The 21046-nt window shown below is 32.8% G+C and overlaps 1 protein-coding gene across 4 annotated transcripts in view; it reads left to right on the top strand.

Annotated features, from left to right (window-relative positions):
• Wac (WW domain containing adaptor with coiled-coil) overlaps positions 1-19232 on the top strand; it is a 70364-nt gene extending 51132 nt beyond the window's left edge. For 3 of the 4 annotated variants that reach the window (XM_027928434.3, XM_027928436.3, XM_027928432.3), the window contains 7 exons: positions 7444-7689; positions 9074-9196; positions 10039-10187; positions 12202-12320; positions 13922-14108; positions 14947-15074; positions 17775-19232. In XM_027928434.3, coding sequence (XP_027784235.1) covers positions 7444-7689; positions 9074-9196; positions 10039-10187; positions 12202-12320; positions 13922-14108; positions 14947-15074; positions 17775-17844 — 1022 coding nt within the window. In that variant the 3' untranslated portion in view covers positions 17845-19232. The remainder of the gene's footprint in view (positions 1-7443; positions 7690-9073; positions 9197-10038; positions 10188-12201; positions 12321-13921; positions 14109-14946; positions 15075-17774) is intronic. The other variant, XM_027928433.3, reaches the window with a different exon arrangement.
• Positions 19233-21046: the final 1814 nt, after the last annotated feature.

Genomic DNA, 21046 nt, shown 5'->3' with positions numbered 1-21046 from the left:
TTAACTGTCTTAAAGAAATTATAATAGTTTTGATATTTTCTCGTCATCCTTCAGTTAGTTTAAATTTGTGAAGTGTCCATTAATTTTAAATGCATTTCTAATTGAAAGTCAGTGTTATTTAAATTAAATTTCCTGTTGAATCTTTGTCAACATCCTGATTTTCTTCAACAGTTAAATAATTTAGGATTTGGGGGTTTAGTTCCGTGGTAGAGCACTTGCCTAACATGAGTGAAACTTTGGGTTCAATCTCTAACAGAAAAATTTTAAAAAATTTATATGATGACATAATTTATGTTAAAAGATTGATGGTTCAAATAAGGTTGTTGTTGGTCTTAAGTGATAATATGACTAAGTATTTTTATAATATTTTTAATAATATGTCTAAGGGTGTTACTTGTAGTTTGCTGTATCAAATAATACAAGAGCAGAATCTTACCTGCTGCTCTCTTCCTAGTGCTTGACATAGTAATAAGCACTGTGTAAATATTTGTTGCAGATGAGTAAACAACTCTAACACTGTTAATGAATGTGTTGTGGGTTGAAGAGCACCTGTATTGGTCACGGCAATGTAAGAAAAGTTTACTAATTTAGAATTATAACAGGTAAATTTATAAATAAAGTAGTCACAAAAGCAGACCTAAGTGAAGTCAAGCTCTCAGAATTAGTATATCTACATGATCAGATCATTAACATACTTGTTTCTCAGTGGGAGAGGGAAGAGAAATCAGTCGTTTATTAATATGCGGTGACATTCATTTGGAATAGAATTCCCCTGTGTGTTTTTATGGTATCTGCAGACTAAGTAAAATTTGAATAAACTCTTAAGATTTTAGTAATGCATTAAGACAGCTGACACAGAAGGTTATTTACTGTCCAGGTGGACCAACTTCAGCTGTCAATTGCTTTGTTTTTGAAAGTTTTTAGGGTTACTAAATATTGAGGAAAAATAGGTTGGCCATAGTTACTCAAATGTTTGAATAGCTGAATACATAAATTAGAGGAATTTAGTCTTAGTAAATAAGTTTAAATTTAGTCCAGTGGCTAAAAATGGTATTTCAAACCGTAGAACAGGAGAATCAACTATGACAAAAAGAATATTAGGAAATATTATTGTTAATAATTTGTGAATAAGGGTGACCTTTTAAAATCAAGACCCAGAATGCATTTAGCTTTTAAAAAGTTGATAAATTTAGCTAGGTGTGATGGTGCATGTTTTTAGTAATCCCAGCAACTCAGGAAGCTGAGACAAGAGGATCCCAAGTTTAAGACTAGCCTTAGCAACTTGGTGAGTTCTAAGCAACTTGGCATGACCCTGTCTCAAAATAAATACAAAGGGTTGGGGATGTGGTAAAGCATCCAAGGGTTCAGTCCCCAGTACCAAAAATAAAACGTTGACATATTGACCACTGAGATATTTAAAATTTCTGGGACAAATATAATAATCAAGATTAAAAAAACAAATAATGTTAGGAGAAAATATTTACAACATACATAGCAGTGGGATACATTAAGAAACCATGCAAAGAATGTGAACAGGCTATTAGAAAAAAGGAATTTTAAGTTGTCATCAGACTTTATATTTCATACAAAATTAATTTTAAAAATGAACTAAAGATCACATTTCAATAGCTAAAATAAGATTTTAAAGGAAAAAACGGGCTGGGGATATAGCTCAGTTGGTGGAGTTTTTGCCTTGCATGCACAAGGCCTTGGGTTCAATCCCCAACATCATAAAACAAAAAACAGGAGGAAATCTTCAATGTTGAAGTTGTCAGTGACACCAAAAACTCAGGCAGTGAAATAAAAAATAGATATTGGACTTCATTAGTGTTAAAAGATTTTATAAAGAAAACTACCAAGTGTCTATACAATTAGAGAAAATATTTATAAATTTCATATATTATAAGGAATTGATACTGAGAACATCCAATTTAGCAATAACAAAAAATCCAACTCAAAAATGGACAAAGGGCTTGAATACATTTCTCCAGAGATGATATTTTGATTGCCAATAAGCACATGTAGAGATGCTCAACATCAATTCATTAGTCACGAGGGAAATACAAATCTAAACCACAATTAAATAACATTTCACACCCATTAGGATGACTTGTGACCTTTAAAAAAAATCATACTTTTGAAGTTGTGAAGAAATTGGAATTCTTATACTTGCTGGTAGGATTGTAAAATGGTGTAGCCACTAGGGGTTGGTTAGTTCCTTTAAAAGTCTTGCAGAGAATTACCTGCAGCATCCAACAGTTTGTCTTCTATATATACACCACAAAATATTGAAAGCCAAGGATTCAAGATTTTTCTGTTCCTAGCAGTTAATTATTCATTGTAGACAAACATGAAAAACAGTAAGTGTTCATCAACAGATTAAAGACTAAAATGTGATGCATATTTACATACAGTGCAGTATTATCAACCTACAAAAGGAATGAAAATTCTGGCATGTGCTGTAGAATGAGGATGAAATGAGAACATTAAGACGTAGTAAGACTTCATTTATGGATTGATTCATGAAGACAGAAAATAGAATTGTGGTCCTAGGGGCTGGTGGGAGTATTTGAGGAGTTGCTTAATGAGTAATTTGTAAGATGAAAAAGTTTTAGAGATGAATGATTATGAAAGTTGCAGAGATGTGAATGTCCTTAATGCTGCTGCATCATACACTTAAAATGGTAAATTTTATGTATAACATATTGAGTATTAAGATGAAGTTGTGAGTTCATTTTTTCAATTTTTAGGTTGGACAGCAATTGGATATGGGGAAATGTGGTTGGTGAATGGGTTAGTGTTAGTGTTGGTCAGTTTAACAACATCTGTTAAAAATTGAAAAACATACTTTTGTAGTAGAGTGAAGATTCTCTTAGTTGAATAAAAAAGCAAGTTGCAAACTACTTATAAACATACATGAATGTTGATGTTTTCTAACTGCATAGAAGTTTTAGAAGGATATGTGATTAAAAATATAATACATAATTCAAAGCAAATTGATAGTCATAGTAATATTTTTAATAGGTATCATTGCCTTACAACCATGTGGTTTTTTTCTGTTATACCTGTATACTGTGTTTTCTTTTATAAACTACTTCATGTACCACCACTATTACAAAGTGGAAAAAGCAGATTGTCTTTGATATAGTAGTTGTTTGAGATACGTGTGTTCATATCCCTCTTCGTATTAACAGCAGTTGTCAAAACGCCATAGGAAATTGAATAGAAATGCAGTTATTATCAGTATCTTTAAAAATCCTAAGTGTATATCAAAAAGAGTTATTTGCTATCCTAGAAAAATTTACTTTGGTGTATGCCCTAGGTGACTTGGAAGGTTGGGTTAGAAAAGTTGCCTGATAAAACAATTTTTTCTTAATTTTCGTTAAGTTACTCCCCCTTCAGGAAAAGAAGTGTAAATACAAATCAATAACTCATAAGTATAAAGAGAAGGAAGGTTGTTTTATCTTAAGGCAGAGAGACTATTTAAAAACGAAATTTTTATGAACTTATTTATGGTTCATATTAAATAATTAAATAATAAACACTTCTACAAGTTGTAGAAGTGTAGGGAAGTGAATAGAGTTTGAAATAGCTTAGGGTAAAGATCTGGATATCTCTAAGTCAAAGTACTAACAGTTTAAAAGTGTATACCATTCCTTTGACAGAAGAATGTTTAAGGTAGCCATGATTTATTAGCCTCATATCCTAACAAATTAGATTCTAGCTTAAAAGGTTTCAAAGACTGTTAATTAAAATTACATTTGTGTGAACAGCACAATAAGTAATTGTTAAGGTATTCTTAATATGTTACCCTTTTTAATGAAAAAAGTAGTTTAGTTTTTCAAGTATTCAAAATAAGCCTAAGAAAGTGAATATAGCACGGAATAAACGGTTTATTAACTCCTTTAGCTATTTATTATATTGTTGAAAACAGACTTCATCCTCCCAGCATCATCATTTTTTTAGGCCAATTCAAAAGATTGTCCTAGAAGTAAAGAGAGAATGTGCATCTTTGCTTATATTGCATCCTGTTCACAAATATATGTTGATGAGGCCTAGTCCCATTTTACTCTAAGGCTGTGAGATACATCACACAAAAATTTCTCTTCTGATAGAGCTCTTATTTGAGTAGAACATTATTGTATAATAGAAGATGCTTGGTACTATGAAGAAAGAGGAGGGGGGCATAAGAGAAACCCCTCAAATGTAAAACTTATACATTTGTAAAATGGAGATTACTCAGAATAGCATTTGTAGTAATTATTAAACTCAAATTAGTTATTAGTTTCCAGTTACACAGGTAGACTGAGGTGCATAATATTCAGATATATGAATACGCTATCATATGGTTTGGAAAGGCATTTGTGTCTTGGAAGGGGGAAGGGCTAGTAAAAGAAGAGTATAAAAATGGGATAGTGAAGGCCTTCCTGGAAAACAGTTTTAGCTTTTCTGTCTTTGGTCTTATTCTCACTCCACTCAAAGTCATAAGGAACCTTCAAGATTCTCCAGTCTGTATTTTTCGTTACCAGCAGGGGGTGCAGAACATTTACAAGTTGTACATATGTGTAAGTCTCCCAGGTTCAGTATTTCTAAGTTGGAGCCCAAGTATCTATTTTTTTAAAATATCTTTTTTTAGTTGTCAATGGGCCTTTAATTTGTTTATTTATATGTGGTGCTGAGAATCCTACCCAGTGCCTCTCACATACTAGGCAAGCACTCTACCACTGTATTGTATTAGAAAAGAGGAATTTTAAGTTGTCATCAGACTTTATATTGCATACAAAATTAATTCTAAATATTAATTTTAAATTAATGAGGCACAACCCCAGCTGCAAGTATCTGTATATTTTTAAGCTTCAGAAATGATTATATTCCTTTAAGCAGTGTATTGAGAACTAATACTAAAAGTCAAGGCTTTGTAATAGAGAAATTCTGACCTTTAGAGATGTCACTTGCCTGGGGGGTCCTAATAGGATTAACTGGTTTTTATGCTGCTCATCTCTCACAACTCTGCAAAGGCAAAAAAGGGAAATAAACCTATTTAAATTAGAAATCAAGAATGTTTAGTTTTTGTCATTCTTTATGGTGATGTGTATTAGTATTCTGTTTTATAGTGTTTCTTTTGATTGGCTTAAATCTAGGACAACATTGAAGAACTATTAATCTCTTAATAGAAGACTTCCAAGTCTGGGGGCTGGGGATGTGGCTCAAGCGGTAGCGCGTTTGCCTGGCATTCGTGCGACCCGGGTTCGATCCTCAGCACCACATACAAACAAAGATGTTGTGTCTGCCGAAAACTAAAATACATGTATATATATATATAAATTCTCTCTCTTTAAAAAAAAAAAAAAAGACTTCCAAGTTTGAATGGATTTTGCAGCACCAAACAGAAATGAAAATACCTCATAGTTTCTTTTCCAACTTGATTCTGCCTGTCATTAAGAGCAGAAGGAGGGCTGGGGATGTGGCTCAGTGGTAGAGCACTTATCTCACAAGTGTGGAAGTTGTAGTTGCCCCTTAAAATAGAATGACTGATGGATTTTTCCAAAGGGGGAAAAGTCAGTCATTTCAATCAAGTTTCTTTGCTAGTCTGGATTAATGGATAAATAAAGTGGGAAATGATAGTCTGTCAAACTCAAGTATTTTGCATTATAAAAATAAAAAATCTTAGGCCTTCTGAGTTGGTTGCAGTTTTAATCAACATATCCTTGAAATGGACTTAAAGCAGCTATGAGATTCCTACTTAAAAGAGGTTCTACCCCTGGTTCTTTGACAATTATAGTAGTGTAAACAAACTGAAAGACTGCTGGTAATTCCCAGCTTCTCTGGGACCATGAAGGTTAGTGAATGCTTTGTTCTAGAGTTAAAGATGAAGATTTACAATGATTAGATTATAAAATTGAAATGCAGTTGTCCTGAAATGTATGTGTGACTTCATAACAGCAATTTTTAATTCAGTCGTATGACATATATATAATCTTGAAAATCTTGAAGTGGATATGCATGGGAAATTAAAGGTGCTTTCCCAAATGCCCATATTTAGTCTTTAGATCAAAATTACAAATGTATGAATGTTGTTAACCTTTGGATTCATGTTTCTAATATTCTTTCCTGCTTTGAAGTCACTATATTAATACAATCTCATGGTATGTAAAAACCACAGTTGTTTATTTTCTTGTTGGTGGACGTCATTTAATTCTACTTTTAAGCTAAAATAAAGGCAACACAGTGCTGTTGTTGAGTGTTTCCACAGTTTCACTGGGGGCAGTTCACCTAAGGGCAATTACTGGGTTATTAAGTGTATTTATCCTCACCTTTTTAAGATAACACTGAATTATTTTCCAGAATGGTTGTATCAGTGTAGTTTCAACCAGAAATGTTAAGTAAATATTTTCATTACTCCTTACCAACATTTAGTATTTATTATCAAACTTAAATTTTTGCCAATGCAGTGTGAGTAAATGGATTCTTGTTTTATTTTACACGTTTCTGATGATCAGTGAATAGAATTAAATATCTTTTCTTGAGTTTTTAGACTTCAGATTTCTTCTGTGAAATCTTTTTATATCTTCCTCCAGTTTTCCTTTGGATAGTTTTTTTTTAAATTCATAGAAATTCTTTAAAATATAATGCTTGCTAATATTTTGAATTAGTTATCTTGCTTTTTGTAATTTTAGAAATCTACTTATGTCGATGATACCTTTTTATGTTTTCTTCTAATAGTTTTAAAAACTTATAAATATACTTACAAAATTTGGTCTATCTTAAATTATTTATCTGACAGGGCATCTCATGTGTTGCATTTTTCTTCAGGAATCTTCAGAATTTTTATTAGCAATTTATCAAATGCTGTAAAGATACCATTTGGGTCTTGATTACAATTGAATTTATATTAATAATTTGAATAGTAGCTTTGCATACTTTTTTCATGCATCTTTTATTTAAATACTGAGTCTGGGCTTTAGTTTTTAGGATTTGAAAGAGTCCTTTTTATTGGTAATATTTACTATGTTATCCTAAAGAGTCTTTCCTCATTCATCACATCCTTAGCCCATCTTTGAGGGTGAACACCATGGTGCCCATCCTGTTATGTATTAAGGCCTTGTCTTAGGTTATTACTATGGTCATAAATTTTTTTTACCTTATTTTATAGGGCCTATAAATTAAGGTGTATAATATTGTTCCTTTTTTCTAATGGAAGCTGTTTGTGTGGTTAATATATAACCATGTTGGAGACAGCATTACTTAGTGTGGTACTTTAAAAAAAAAACAGATATGAATATGGCTTATTAGCTTTTTTAACTTGCCATTTCATTATTCTAGTCAGGCAGATATTTACTGAGCAATCTTGTGAACACTAAATGGGAAGTGCTTTTCTGATTTTTGTTCATGTTCCAACATTCAGGTAATTTTTTTCGGTTTTATCATCATCTTTTTATTTAGAGTCTACATCAGGAGACAAATTGGTATCACATTCTTGCACAACTCCTTCCACTTCTTCTGCCTCTGGACTGAATCCCACATCAGCACCTCCAACATCTGCATCGGCAGTCCCTGTTTCTCCTGTTCCACAGTCACCAATACCTCCATTACTTCAGGACCCAAATCTGCTTAGACAGTTGCTTCCTGCTTTGCAAGCCACGCTGCAGCTCAATAATTCTAATGTGGACATATCCAAAATCAATGAAGGTAAATTTTTTATAGCAATAATTTAAAAAAACATTTGTTTGCATTGTGCAAAATTATGTTATCAATGAAATTCCCAACTAAGGGATGGTCTGTTGTTTCCTTTTGAAACTAATGTTTAAATTTCTTCTTTTTGGAGTTTAAAATTTATTCTCTTTCATAGTTTAAAGGCATTGTTAGTAAAATTGAGTTAGTAATACTTCTATATAGATTTTTTTTTCTTTATTGTTTTGTGGTGTTGGAAATCAAACCCAGGGCCTCAAGAATGCTAGGCAAACATTCTACCATTGAGCTATAACCTCAACCTATTTCTATATATTTTTTAAAGCTTCTGTGTGTCTGGTAGTTACTGGAGATGAGCTCTTCTGTGTGTTAAGTATAGAAACAAAATATGAAATATTTGTTAAAATTCATATAAAAACTCAGCATTTTAAAAATATTTAAATATGTTAAGTACTAGAAGATTAAAAATTCAGGTTGTAACTTAAAATACTTGTAAAAGATTCTCAGAAGGGAGGGAGGTACTGAATAAAATTTTTCCCCTCCCTTCCTGTCCGATTAAGCACAGTAATTCTAGCTTTTCTTTTCAGTATGCTACTGAAGTGAAGTGTTCAGGCAATCAACTTGAAGAAATCTGAATAAAAGTGGTTGTGGTTTTAATTTGGAAATCATTCAGATTCAGACATTAATTCTAAGAGCATTACATAATTTTCTGATAAGAATCATCAATTTACATTTACACATAATATATTTAATAATAGTAGTTAATTCTAAAAAGAGCTAGACATGAGTTTTCTATTGCTTTCTTCAACTTTATTTTTGTTGTCTGAAATTTGATTTTGTAGGTAAATGCAAAGTAAGCTTTGAATAGTTTGAGGTAATAGCATAAAATGTGTAAATTATGTCTTACGCAGCAAAAATACATGGTATTCCTAAGTACTGGCTTTTTAATTTTCATTGTTAAATGTTTATTGGTGGATGTTGATGTATAGTGGTCAGCTTTTTTAAAAAAGCAATCAATGAAATAACAACCATTTATTCAGTTAACTCCAAGTAATTAACTGAGCATTCTACTTATATATGGATAGTCTTCTGACACAGAAGCTCCAGTGAATGTTTTTTGGTGCTTTAAAAAAGTCTAATTGAGGGGTCTTGTTTTTGTAAAAGAGACAATTGTTTACCTTTAGTGTAAATCTATTTTCTTTTTCTCTTAGATCATTTTAGTCTTAGACCTGTTATAGTATTCATTTTCTCCAGGTTGTATTTTGAGAGTTGTGACTTGAAACACTTGCTTTTTTTCTGAGTTCTCTTTGAGTTTTCAAATTGTTGCCAATGCCACATAAACCTCATTGTTTTTATTTGAATTTAGTGGATGATGTGTTTTTAGTTCTTACAGCAGCTGTGACACAAGCTTCACTGCAGTCTATAATTCATAAGTTTCTTACTGCTGGACCATCTGCTTTCAACATAACATCTCTGATTTCTCAAGCTGCTCAGCTCTCTACTCAAGGTATTCATTTATATTCTTAGATATTTCTAAAATTTGTTTCTTGGTTTTGTTTTGGAATTAAGGGCAATTTTTTTTGTGTGTGTGGGGGTATTTTTAATTTTGCCATAAAATGGTGATTTTATTTGCATATACCATTTTATTTCGTTTTATTTAAATGAAGCGTGCTTTGACATTTATTTTAGGTATTGCCATCAGACCTATAACATAGTTATATTTAATTCAGAATTAAGTTGCTAATAAGATATTTTACTCCAAAGCTGAAAGTTAACTTTGGTATATCTTCTGTTTCTGTGAAACAAGTTTGGTTGAGATTGCTGTTGGCTGATTTTTGTCTAGAGATGCAGAAATGCCCAATTTCTGCTTGAATTTGATACCTCTTCATCATGATGGTATTGAAATAGAGAAAGACAAGAGCAAAAAGGATTGCTTTGTCAGAAAATGATAAACTGAACAGTAATACCTGAACTGAAATGGAAGTATAGTGATGCAGAGACACCTGAAACACTCTGTCTAGCCTTATGAGGCAGGGGACTGTGAGATGCCTGGGTCTAAACAAAGAATAGTAAAAAAGAAATGAGACCCTGTGAGAATAGGTTCAGGCTTATCTTCCTTGTCCAGTCTCAGGGAGAGTGGACCTTGCACCGAGTATGATACTATTTAACAGTGCATTTAGTTAGCATGGCATCCAGTGAAGATGTCACATTTTTTCTTTTTCAGAAAAATGTTCTTTGGGGGAATGTGAGGTATGGGTTATATTATGGATTATGTAGAGTGATGCTGAGATCTTCATGTATATTACAAAGGTTTTGGCTTATTTAAGTTATTTCTTCACTCTTTTCCAGCCCAGCCATCTAATCAGTCTCCAATGTCTTTAACGTCCGATGCTTCATCCCCAAGATCCTATGTGTCTCCAAGAATAAGCACACCTCAAACTAACACAGTCCCTATCAAACCTTTGATTAGTACTCCTCCAGTTTCATCACAGCCAAAGGTATGTCACCTTTGACGGAAATTGCTTGCTTTGGAAAATCAATAATATTTTAGAACCTATATTGTAGAAAATGGCCCAGGAGGTGTAGTGGAATGAATGAGAGGTGACTGATAGTAGATGCAGAAAGGGGTGCTTGAATCTGTGCTAATTATATACACCATCTGATTCTGTTTCCTCTGTTGATGTTGGGATTTGTGGCATGGAGAGTGTGATAAAGATGATGTACTAAGTGAATCTAAGTATCTGTAGAGTTTCAAATTATAAAAGATGAGAGAATGTTTTTCAGTGTCCTTTTCTCATTTTATTTTAAAAATGAATTCATTTCTCTAAGAGCTTCACATATATACATTTAATTTTCACATCATGAGACTCATAGTGTTTATTTCATTTACTAAGTAAAATTAAATTTTCAGAAAAAGGATAGTTTTGTGGTAGATTAAGAATTTGAAACCTAGGGCTTTGTGAATACAGAACACATTTGGCTAGGCAGTATGCCTGTGTGTGTCTAATGCAGAATCTTATGTAGATGATGCTTTAGAACCACCGTTAGAAAACTTGCTTTTCTGTTCCTACCAGAACCTAGCAGAACCATCCTAGTGGTACAAAACCATAAAGTTTTGTACCACAGCATGAGTACTGGCTGCAGTTCAGAAGTAAAAGGCAATTGTACTCATTCTATACTCTATAAACAGGCCATCAGTAAAATACTGAGTTTTGTATAATTTTTTTTTCTAAACTCTATCTGATAAATGTAGGTAGAAATTGAAATTCTTTCTAGTAGTTGAAGATGGTGGTAGCCATCATTCCCTTCCACAGCGAGCGATTGATGTATGTTTTAGGATCTAGTTGAACTTTTAAAATTCCAGGTTATAATTAGTTTATTATGTAGTTACTAAATGCCTGAATTTTGAGGGGGTAAAAATTATGAATTTCAACAAAATAGAACTTAATATCCTTAGAGCTTTAGTTTTTTAAAAGTGCAATAGTGGCATAAAGGTGTATTAAGAATTCTGATGCAAAAAAAAAAAAGCTCGTGTATAATGGCATAATTTGGCGTGAACATACTGTATACAGAGTTACAAAAAATTGTACTGTGAATGGATAATTATGAATATTAGTAATGCACTCCACTATTGCCATGCATGTAATAAATAAATAAATAAAGTGCAGTAGTGGCTAAAAGTAATAGTATTGAGTTTCTAGTCACTTTAAAATGAGCATTTCAAATTCCATAAGCAAATAGCTGCCCTTTTGTTTTGTTTTGTTTTGTTTGCATTGTCTACCTTTCTGTCTGAATTTGGGGCTTATGTTTTAAACTGCCTTGTTTTTTTCTATGACATCTGAATATAAATAGCATATTTATCCCCATTGGCAATTATGGACTTCTTGATCTGTCTCTAAAAGGTAACATCTCTTTTGAAGACCTCTCAGGTTGAATTATATGTATATAACTTATTCTTTGTGTGTGTGTACACTCAATATGTGGTGGAAATTTTGGCATCAGTATTTGTGTAATGTAATATAGATAATTACTTTTATTGATAACAGATATAATAATAAATCAAGAGGGATATTGCAGTTTATTGGAACGAAAACTGCTGAAAACCTGGAGAACTAGTTTCTTCTGCTGGTGTTAGTAATACTGTTATGGTCTTAGGCCATTTTATGAAGAAATGAGATCTGTTTCAAAACTTGACTGTCTTCTTGTTGTGTGAATTTGGCAGGCCCTCTGATTCCTCTTTGTGAAAAATCCAGATTTTATAGTGTTTGAGATTATTAACTAGATTTGAAGGGAAAGGTATGATTGGATTTGAGAACCCAATCAGTAATTTACAGTATTAAATATCACTAGTATTAATATTATGGAACAAAAATTAAGATAACCATTTTCTTAATCACTGGAGAATAGAAATAATAGGAAAATTGCATTGATAATAGAAATTTTGTGCTTCTCTACTTTCTGTGCTATATGCCTATGTGCTGGAAACTGTCTCACCAGATTTTAACATTTCAGGTTAGTACTCCAGTAGTTAAGCAAGGACCAGTGTCACAATCAGCCACACAGCAGCCTGTACCTGCTGACAAGCAGCCAGGTCATGAACCTGTTTCTCCTCGAAGTCTGCAGCGCTCAAGGTAAATTGATCTTGTGTATTAGACTGCGTTTTTGTTTTCTTTAATATGAGGTGCTACTATATTAATATTTATATGTATAATAAAACAATTTTGGAAGAATCCATGGAGAACCTAGTATAATTTTATGGGTTATAAAATTTGTAAAGATAAAAAGGGTGTAGTGGCACATACCTGTCATTCCAGTAGCTTGGTGGGTCTGGGGCAGGAAGATCACAAGTTTTAGGCCAGCCTGGCCAATTAATTAGACCCTATCTCAAAATGAAATTAAAAGGGCTGGGAAAGTAAAATAGCTCAGTGATAGAGCAACCTTGGGTTCAATCCCCATTACTACAAAATATGTAATAAATAAATAAACAAAATGCAAAGACAAATCTTTTTGAAGTGAAACTTGGTTATTTTGAAGAAAATGGCTCTTTAAAATTTTACTTAAGTATATGAACTAAAAATATGGAATAATTGTACCAAAAGGGCAGATGCTTTTACAATATTTTATTGATTGCATCACCTCATGATTCAAGTGTTTTGGTGAAGCCAAAAATACAAAACTTGGACCACTGTTTTCCACTGGAATATATCAGAGTTTACTAATAGCTTCAATTCTGACCTTATACACATTGCATTTCATATAATTATGTAGCACTGTGTTGTGTTTTCACTTTCCTTGGATCATAGCAATACAACCTTAAATGAAACTTGTTGAATGAATGGTTTTCATTTAATTGATTTTTTTTTTCCTATTTTTATTTCATGCTACAAGGTGGCAAAATAATTCAACTGTTGTTTTTATTGTTGTTTTCTAAACAAGCATTTCAGAACTTATACATCCAAATGAGAGTTGTTCCCTTCAAAATAATCACCTTTGGATGCTGTCTACTTACTCCAGCAATGTTGCCATTGCTCAGAACATTTTTGGGAAATTCTTCTTTTAAATTGTCTTTAGAGGCTGCAGTGTTATTTTAAATATCCTCAGTGATGAAAACTCTTCATCCTTTGGGAGATTTAGTTTTTGGAAATAACTGAAATTCATTCAGAGCCAAGTCTGGTGAAGCAGGTAGGAAATCAACTTGGGTGATTAAATTTTTGGTTCTCACACCATATCCCCAAACCCTGGCCCAAATCATTCAGCTTTAAAAGAAGATAACTAATTTTAGAGTAATTTTTTTTGTGTGTTATTTTGCCACTATGTTTATTTCAGTGCTGTCTGATAAAATGCCCTTATTTTGCTTCAAATTATTTTATCCTCCGATTCAACTTTGTTCTGATGTTGAACAAAGACCCTTCCCTCTAAAGAGGGATATATGAGACACAATATTCAGATGTGCCTTTTATGTACACCTATAAAATATGACCATTTCTTATTTATATTAGTGTTTGTGGTATACAAAGTCAACAGGTTCTGCTGTTGAATTTGAAAAATACAATTACTTTCAATTTGATTTTGACAGTAGTTTTCTTTCCCTGAAGTGTATTGAGGAATATATGATATACTTGGGTTGCCAAAGTATATTTAGGAATTTGGATATCTTTAAATTAATAGACTATATTAACAGGAAGTTTCTATGATACCACTTTTAATTATACATTCTACATTTTTCTTCCAGTAGCCAGAGAAGTCCATCACCTGGTCCAAATCATACTTCTAGTAGTAATGCATCAAATGCAGCAGTTGTACCACAGAATTCATCTGCCCGACCTGCGTGTTCATTAACACCTACACTAGCAGCACACTTCAATGAAAATCTCATAAAACATGTTCAAGGATGGCCTGCAGATCATGCAGAGAAGCAGGTATGTTACATGATTCACAGTAAATATTTTATTACACTGGCAAAAAACACATTCTGATTGTAGGAAATCCAATCTGGACCACTGAGTTTGAGCTATATTTATAATAACTTATTTTAAATTATATCATCTATAATTTTTAAAATATTTGATCTGTATGAGCTCTTTGGTTTCACAAAATACTTTAACACAGGTACTCAGTGTTCAATGCTATGCTAATAAGTGCCTTGTGTTTGTTTTCTTCATTGCTTTTATTAGGATTTGCTAGCGTGTAGATAAGTGTTTTCCCATTTTGGCCATTGAAGCCCCTATGTTTGTGGCCAAATAAGTTATTCCAAGGTCAATGATGTGGCTCAATTTTATGTCCTTTTTCCACTCAGTGACTTGACTCTGATTGTTTAAGAATCTGTTAGAATTTTGAATTTCATGAGTGACTCACTAGACTAACAGAAGTTAACGAAACATTTTTGCTTAAAGGTTTAAAACCTTAGGATATTCCAGTCACTGCCATTTTCCTCTCCCTTAACTAACAATAGTGAGGTTCTTCTGCAGGATGACAGTCTCTGGTTGACTTGGTGTCCTTTATGAACCTCAAATTATGAGCTCTTCCAACTTATTACAATCCAGAGGTTGGAAATGCTATTCTGGTAAGAAACCTGAAGGGGAATTCAAAGTAACTTCCATTAGAGATGGTTTCTTTAATTGCCAGCATTTTTGTGCATTGAAAGGAAATGGATTAGTCTGTGATCTTGGTCTAAAGTTCTTGGAAATCAGCATGTTTTATTTTGTGTATGTTAATATTATTTACAGTATGTTTAATGGAATCTATATTTCTTTAAAGGCATCAAGATTGCGTGAAGAAGCTCATAACATGGGGAGCGTTCACATGTCAGAAATTTGTACTGAATTAAAAAATTTAAGATCTTTAGTCCGAGTATGTGAAATTCAAGCAACTTTGCGAGAGCAAAGGTAAGATTTTCACTGGAATAAATATTTATTTTTCTTAGAACTATGTACAGCAATAATCCCCTTTTCTCTGGGAGTATATTTCAGGATCTCCAATGAATGCCTTAAATTGTGTATAATACCAAATCCTATAGTTTATTGCCTTTTTCATCCTAATTGTGTATCATACACCATGGCCATAACTTTTCTAGTTTGAGGTGCAACATCAAAATTAGCATGAGTGTCTTTTCCTTCATAGTTTCACAGTTAAAAAATTCACTCTTATTATAGATCTTTGCAGCCTCAGCATACATTTTTTTTCTTATTAAGTTGAGAATTTTTGCCTTTTTACTTTACGGCCTTTTCTTTTTTTGATGGACCTTTACTCATTTGTTTAGATGTGGTGCTGAGACGTGAACCCGGTGTCTCACACATGCTAGGCAAGCACTCTACCACTGAGCCACAACCCCACCCCCACTTTATGGCTTCTTTTTGGCATATTGGAATTGTCAGCACTGCTACTCTTATGCTTTGTGACCATTGTATAATAAACTAAGGATTACTTGAACATAAGCATTGTTTTACTATAAAGGTCAATCTGATAACCAGGATAACTACTAAGTGATTAACAGGCAGGTAGCATATGAAGCATGTTGATACTGAATAAAGGGATGATTCACATCTTGGGCAGGATGGAGTGGACAATGAGAGATATCATTATGCCACTCAGAACAGGGCACATTTTAAAATTTACCAATTGTTTCTGGAATTTTTCATTTGATATATTTGGCCTGCAAGTAACTGAAACCACAGAACGAGAAATAGTAGATAAAGGAGCACTACTATAAACTTTTTATAATTTAATAATATTCCTGATAAATAGCATCTTGGTTTCTCTTAACCCATGATAAATTAGGCTTTTTTTCCTTTTACATTTAAAAAGTGAAATGTCAACAGTAGCTATCATGGTGTCTCTTCCTGATTTGAGGTTAGCACTTTTTTTTAATATTTATTTTTTAATTATAGGTGGACATAATATCTTTATTTTATTTTTATGTGATACTGAGGATTGAACCCAGTGTCTCTCGAGTAGGCGAGCACTCTACCTCTGAGTCACAACCCCAGCCTGAGGCTAACACTTTTTTTGCTGAGGATATTTGTTTCATTTGAAATTTTTTATTACTATTTACATTATCCTTGCATCACCTATATATCCCTTGGAAATTTCAGAAGGAATTTTGTCTAGCAAATTTAATAATATCTAATAGTGTCTACTATCTTAATTGTTTTTCTACATTAATTCTTATCCTCCATTACTCTGGTATTTCACTTAAGTACAGTAAGTCACATTAAATAATATGTTTGTTTTTAAATGCATTGTCACAAAATCGAGGACAAATTTTTAGTTGCTTTACGTTCTGTCTATATAAGTCACTAGCTCAGAGGGAAGAGTTAATCTTGTTGTAAAACCATAAATATTTTAAAAATACCAAATTAAAGCTGAGTGTGGTGGTGCACGCCTATAATCCTCGCAGCTTGGGAGGCTGAGGCAGGAGGATCGTGAGTTCAAAGCCAGCCTCAGCAATGATGAGACGTTAAATGACTCAGTGAGACCCTATCTCTAAATAAAATCCAAATTCTGGGATGTGGCTCAGTAGTCGAGTGCCCCTGAATTCAATTCCTGGTACCCTCCCCACAATTCCTACCCCCTCCCCCTACAAAAATCAAGATTTATAGTAAACTTGGAAGATTTGCATTTTTATCCGTTTCAGTTACTAAAATATCTGGAGGTACTTTTCTGAATATTAACTGGGGTTCTTTCACTCTAATAATTTGCTCTGGAAGTAGTTCTAATGTAAAAAACCTCATTTTGGCTTGCTAGATAGACTGTCTGACTTGTAGAAAATTATACATTTATACATGGCTAGATATGCCAATGTATGAATGCTTAGTTCACCAGTAGTACAGGCAGTAAATAACAGAGTTTGTGGGAGAAAGATTTCATGAAATCTGTGGGAATCTAATTAACTGGGGGGTTTGTGAAATTTGTTTTATCTTTTATTTTAAATATACAACATATGAGTAGGAGTTTGATTTGGTCCTGAGGTGGGGTTTGCTGTGGTGTACCCACTCTACCACTGAACTATGCCTGCAGCCCCATTTTTCTTTTTTTCCAATATACATGTTTAATGGGGCATAGTGTGACATTTTAATTCACATGTACAGTATATAATGATCAGATTAGGGTAATTAACCACAAACTTTTCTTTGCGTAGGAAAAGTTCAAAATCCTCCTAGCTATTTTAAAATACATAATTCATAATTATTTTGAATATTCATAATTATTTTGGCTCTATTTATATGTGTCTACATCAAATATTGCTCCTCAGATTAGCCCCTCAAACCTAGAGGTTTATTTCACATTCAGTATGCACTGCCATTCTTAATATATAGAATAATAAAATTTAAATCAAAATTTAAATCAGTCTTTATTTTCAGAATTATTGAGAAATTGTTAGAAAATTTAAAAAAACATTCTAACTGTGGCATCCTGATACTCTTATGCACAACATACATCAAATGGTTAATTTGTTTTAACCATACAAACTATACAAATTTGAATTGTATAATGTTGGTTATAATTTTATAAGTTGCTTCCATAGTTTGGTTTGTCTTCAACACTACATGTACACACAGATTCTAATATTTGTTTTTATTTTTCAGGATACTATTTTTGAGACAACAAATTAAGGAACTCGAAAAGCTAAAAAATCAGAATTCCTTCATGGTGTGAAGATGTGAATATAATTGCACATGGTTTTGAGTACAGGAACTGTAAATCTGTTGCCCAGTCTTAACATTTTTGAGCTGCATTTAAGTAGACTTTGGACCGTTAAGCTGGGCAAAGGAAATGACAAGGGGACGGGGTCTGTGAGAGTCAATTCAGGGGAAAGATACAAGATTGATTTGTAAAACCCTTGAAATGTAGATTTCTTGTAGATGTATTCTTCACGTTGTAAATATGTTTTGTAGAGTGAAGCCATGGGAAGCCATGTGTAACAGAGCTTAGACATCCAAAACTAATCAATGCTAAGGTGGCTAAATACCTAGCCTTTTACATGTAAACCTGTCTGCAAAATTAGCTTTTTTAAAAAAAAAAAAAATTGGGGGGGTTAATTTATCATTCAGAAATCTTGCATTTTCAAAAATTCAGTGCAAGCGCCAGGCGATCTGTGTCTAAGGATACGATTTTGAACCATATGGGCAGTGTACAAAATATCATGAAACAACTGTTTCCACACTTGCACCTGATCAAGAGCAGTGCTTCTCCATTTGTTTTGCAGAGAAATGTTTTTCATTTCCCATGTGTTCCATTTCCCTCTGAAATCCTTGATCTGATTTTATCCATTTTTTTAAGGCTCCTCTTTTTCTCCTTTCTTAAGGCACTGTTGCTATGGCACTTTTCTATAACCTTTTCATTCCTGTGTACAGTAGCTTAAAATTGCAGTGATTGAGCATAACCCACTTGTTTGTATAAATTATTGAAATCCATTTTGCACCCTGTAAGAATGGACTTAAAAGTACTGCTGGGCATGTGTGCTGAAAGTACATTGATTGCTCAAATATAAGGAAATGGCCCAATGAACATGGTTGTGGGAGGGGAAAGAGGAAACAAAGCTAGTCAGATGTGAATTGTAACTGTTGTAATAAACATGTTGAAACAAACAAAAAATTGTTATTTTTCTTTTCCTTCGGTCAATGCATATTAGAATTTGAACTACCTGGGGATTCTTTATCAGAACTATTCTTGTTGACTATTTATACTTAATTGATATAATTCCTTAAGGGAAGTTTTGTTTAAAACATTAACAAATTGTGTATAAGATATTTAATGAAATATGAAATTCAACAAGAAATGATTAAGTCACTTCCCCAGTGGTTGTCTTTTGTTAAACCCTGGTTTACCTGTCTTGCTATTATGACATTTCATTTTGAAGGATGTTTGTGTTGTAGCTAACTGTTCAAGTCTGGTGCTGACTGCTGTTCTTAGCCATCACAAAACGCTAAATTTGTGTAATTGGAGCTTCCTGCTGTTACCTGGAAATGGTGGGAAAGCTCAGCTTTGTATATTGTTTCCTAAAGTATATTAAAATAAAAAAAGAAACTATTGCTACTATAAAATTACCTTGGCTTTTTTTTCTTTGCTAAAAATATTAGTCACATGGCCTTAGCATGACACTGCCAGATTGTATCAAATGACAAAGAGTTTCTGTATGCAGAAAAATCTTTTTTGACTTCAATTTTTTTAATTACTTTTTTTTATGTGGTGCTGAGGATCGAACCCAGTGCCTCACGCTTGCAAGGCAAGCTCTCTACCACTGGCTACAACCCCAGCCCGACTTCAAAATTTTTAACATCTTAGAGGGTTTTTGTTGAGACAGATATGTGCTTCCAGAACTGCCAGCACCAAGGGCTTATTTTTGATCTTTTACATCAACATCAATGTTATTATTTTCTGAGATAAAATTTCAAAATTGCTCTTGTGCTTTAATCATATTTCAACTATAGAAATGAACATTCAAAATTTTCAGTAAATATAAAAAGTGAAATGTAAGCAATAGTATTGTTTTCTGAAATACACAAAAATGTTCCAGTGTTACTGAGAGGAATTAAAATCTTATACTGGAAGCTGACTCTTTTTTCTTGTAACTTAATACTTTTAAATGTAAGAAAAGATAAATGTCATGAATCATATTGTCATGAAATGTGAGATTGTTACCATTTGCTGAACTTCATTAGTGCATGTAAACGAAACCCTGAAGAGCTATGTTAAGCTAGAACTCTTACTGTATCTTTTCTGGGGGAAAAAAAATGAGCAATGTGTAATGTTATAGGAAAATGTTTTCTGATCAGATGGCAACTTGTGGTTTAGGTGAAATTGAGTTTTGTTTGCAAATAGTTTGTCACTCTGTCCCTTTGTTTTAAAAGTTGCTTACATTCTTAAATAGTCACACATTCAGGACAAAATGCCTAATTTGAAACTTCTTAGTGGTAAACTTTTAAACAAAATTTTTCTTGTGGAAATATTTTTATAATATTTGATCCACTTAAGATTCTGTAGTAAATTATTTTAAATATTGCACTTTAATACAGACATGATGTCCAGCTCCTAACCTACTTGAGGTAACTAGGGAATATCCACTAGAATAGGCACAATACTCTGGAATATTTATCTAGTTGGCCTGTTATGAATTTGAACATGTACTTTCGTTCAGATAATGTGAAAATAGGGATACTGAATAGCTCTAGGTAACCTTAGAGGTTCCCCCCATTCTAAAAGACAAGTAGTTTATATTCAAATCTTAAGAACTGCAATTGTAATAAGTATGATGGTGGGCCTGTTAATCTTTACCTTGAAGAACCAGCTTTCACCTGTTTCCCTTCTCTTTAACCTAACTTTTCTTTAAAACTTGGACTGTGATTTCAAATTTTAAGCACACTGAACTCTATTTGCCACCATTTTTTCAAGACTTCTTTTAATAGCTAGAGTGGCTTTTTCTTAAAAAATATACTTAGATTTTTTTCCCCCATGCTTGTAAAAATCTTAGAAGGGAATCAAAATCTTGAAAAGAGTCACTCCATTTCAAAACTTTAATGTTCTGTTTGAACACAACTTAGCTTTAAAGGGACTACTTCAAAGGGGAGAGTGAAGGGCAGCCCGTAATTTCAGTGCATATTAGACTTGTAGTTCAGGACTTGAAGCTACTGTATTTAGATGTTGGGTTTGAATATACAGATTTCTTTTCGATACCTGTAAATATGCCTATATTCTTGTATTTGTACGGGAGTGTACAAAATGACACTAAAAAGTAATAAATATGTTTTGATTATATTGTGCAGTTATTTCAGAACTGTGTTTGGGAAGTTGATGGAAAATTTGCATTTGTGTAAGAATTTAAACTACCAGATTACACTAAAATGTAATAGTTTTATTT

This window comes from Marmota flaviventris, chromosome 12 (genome assembly GCF_047511675.1).
Source record: "Marmota flaviventris isolate mMarFla1 chromosome 12, mMarFla1.hap1, whole genome shotgun sequence".
In the NCBI taxonomy this organism is placed as follows: Eukaryota; Metazoa; Chordata; class Mammalia; order Rodentia; family Sciuridae; genus Marmota; species Marmota flaviventris.
Note: the sequence above shows the minus strand (reverse complement) of the source record. Positions and strands in the feature narration are given on the sequence as shown.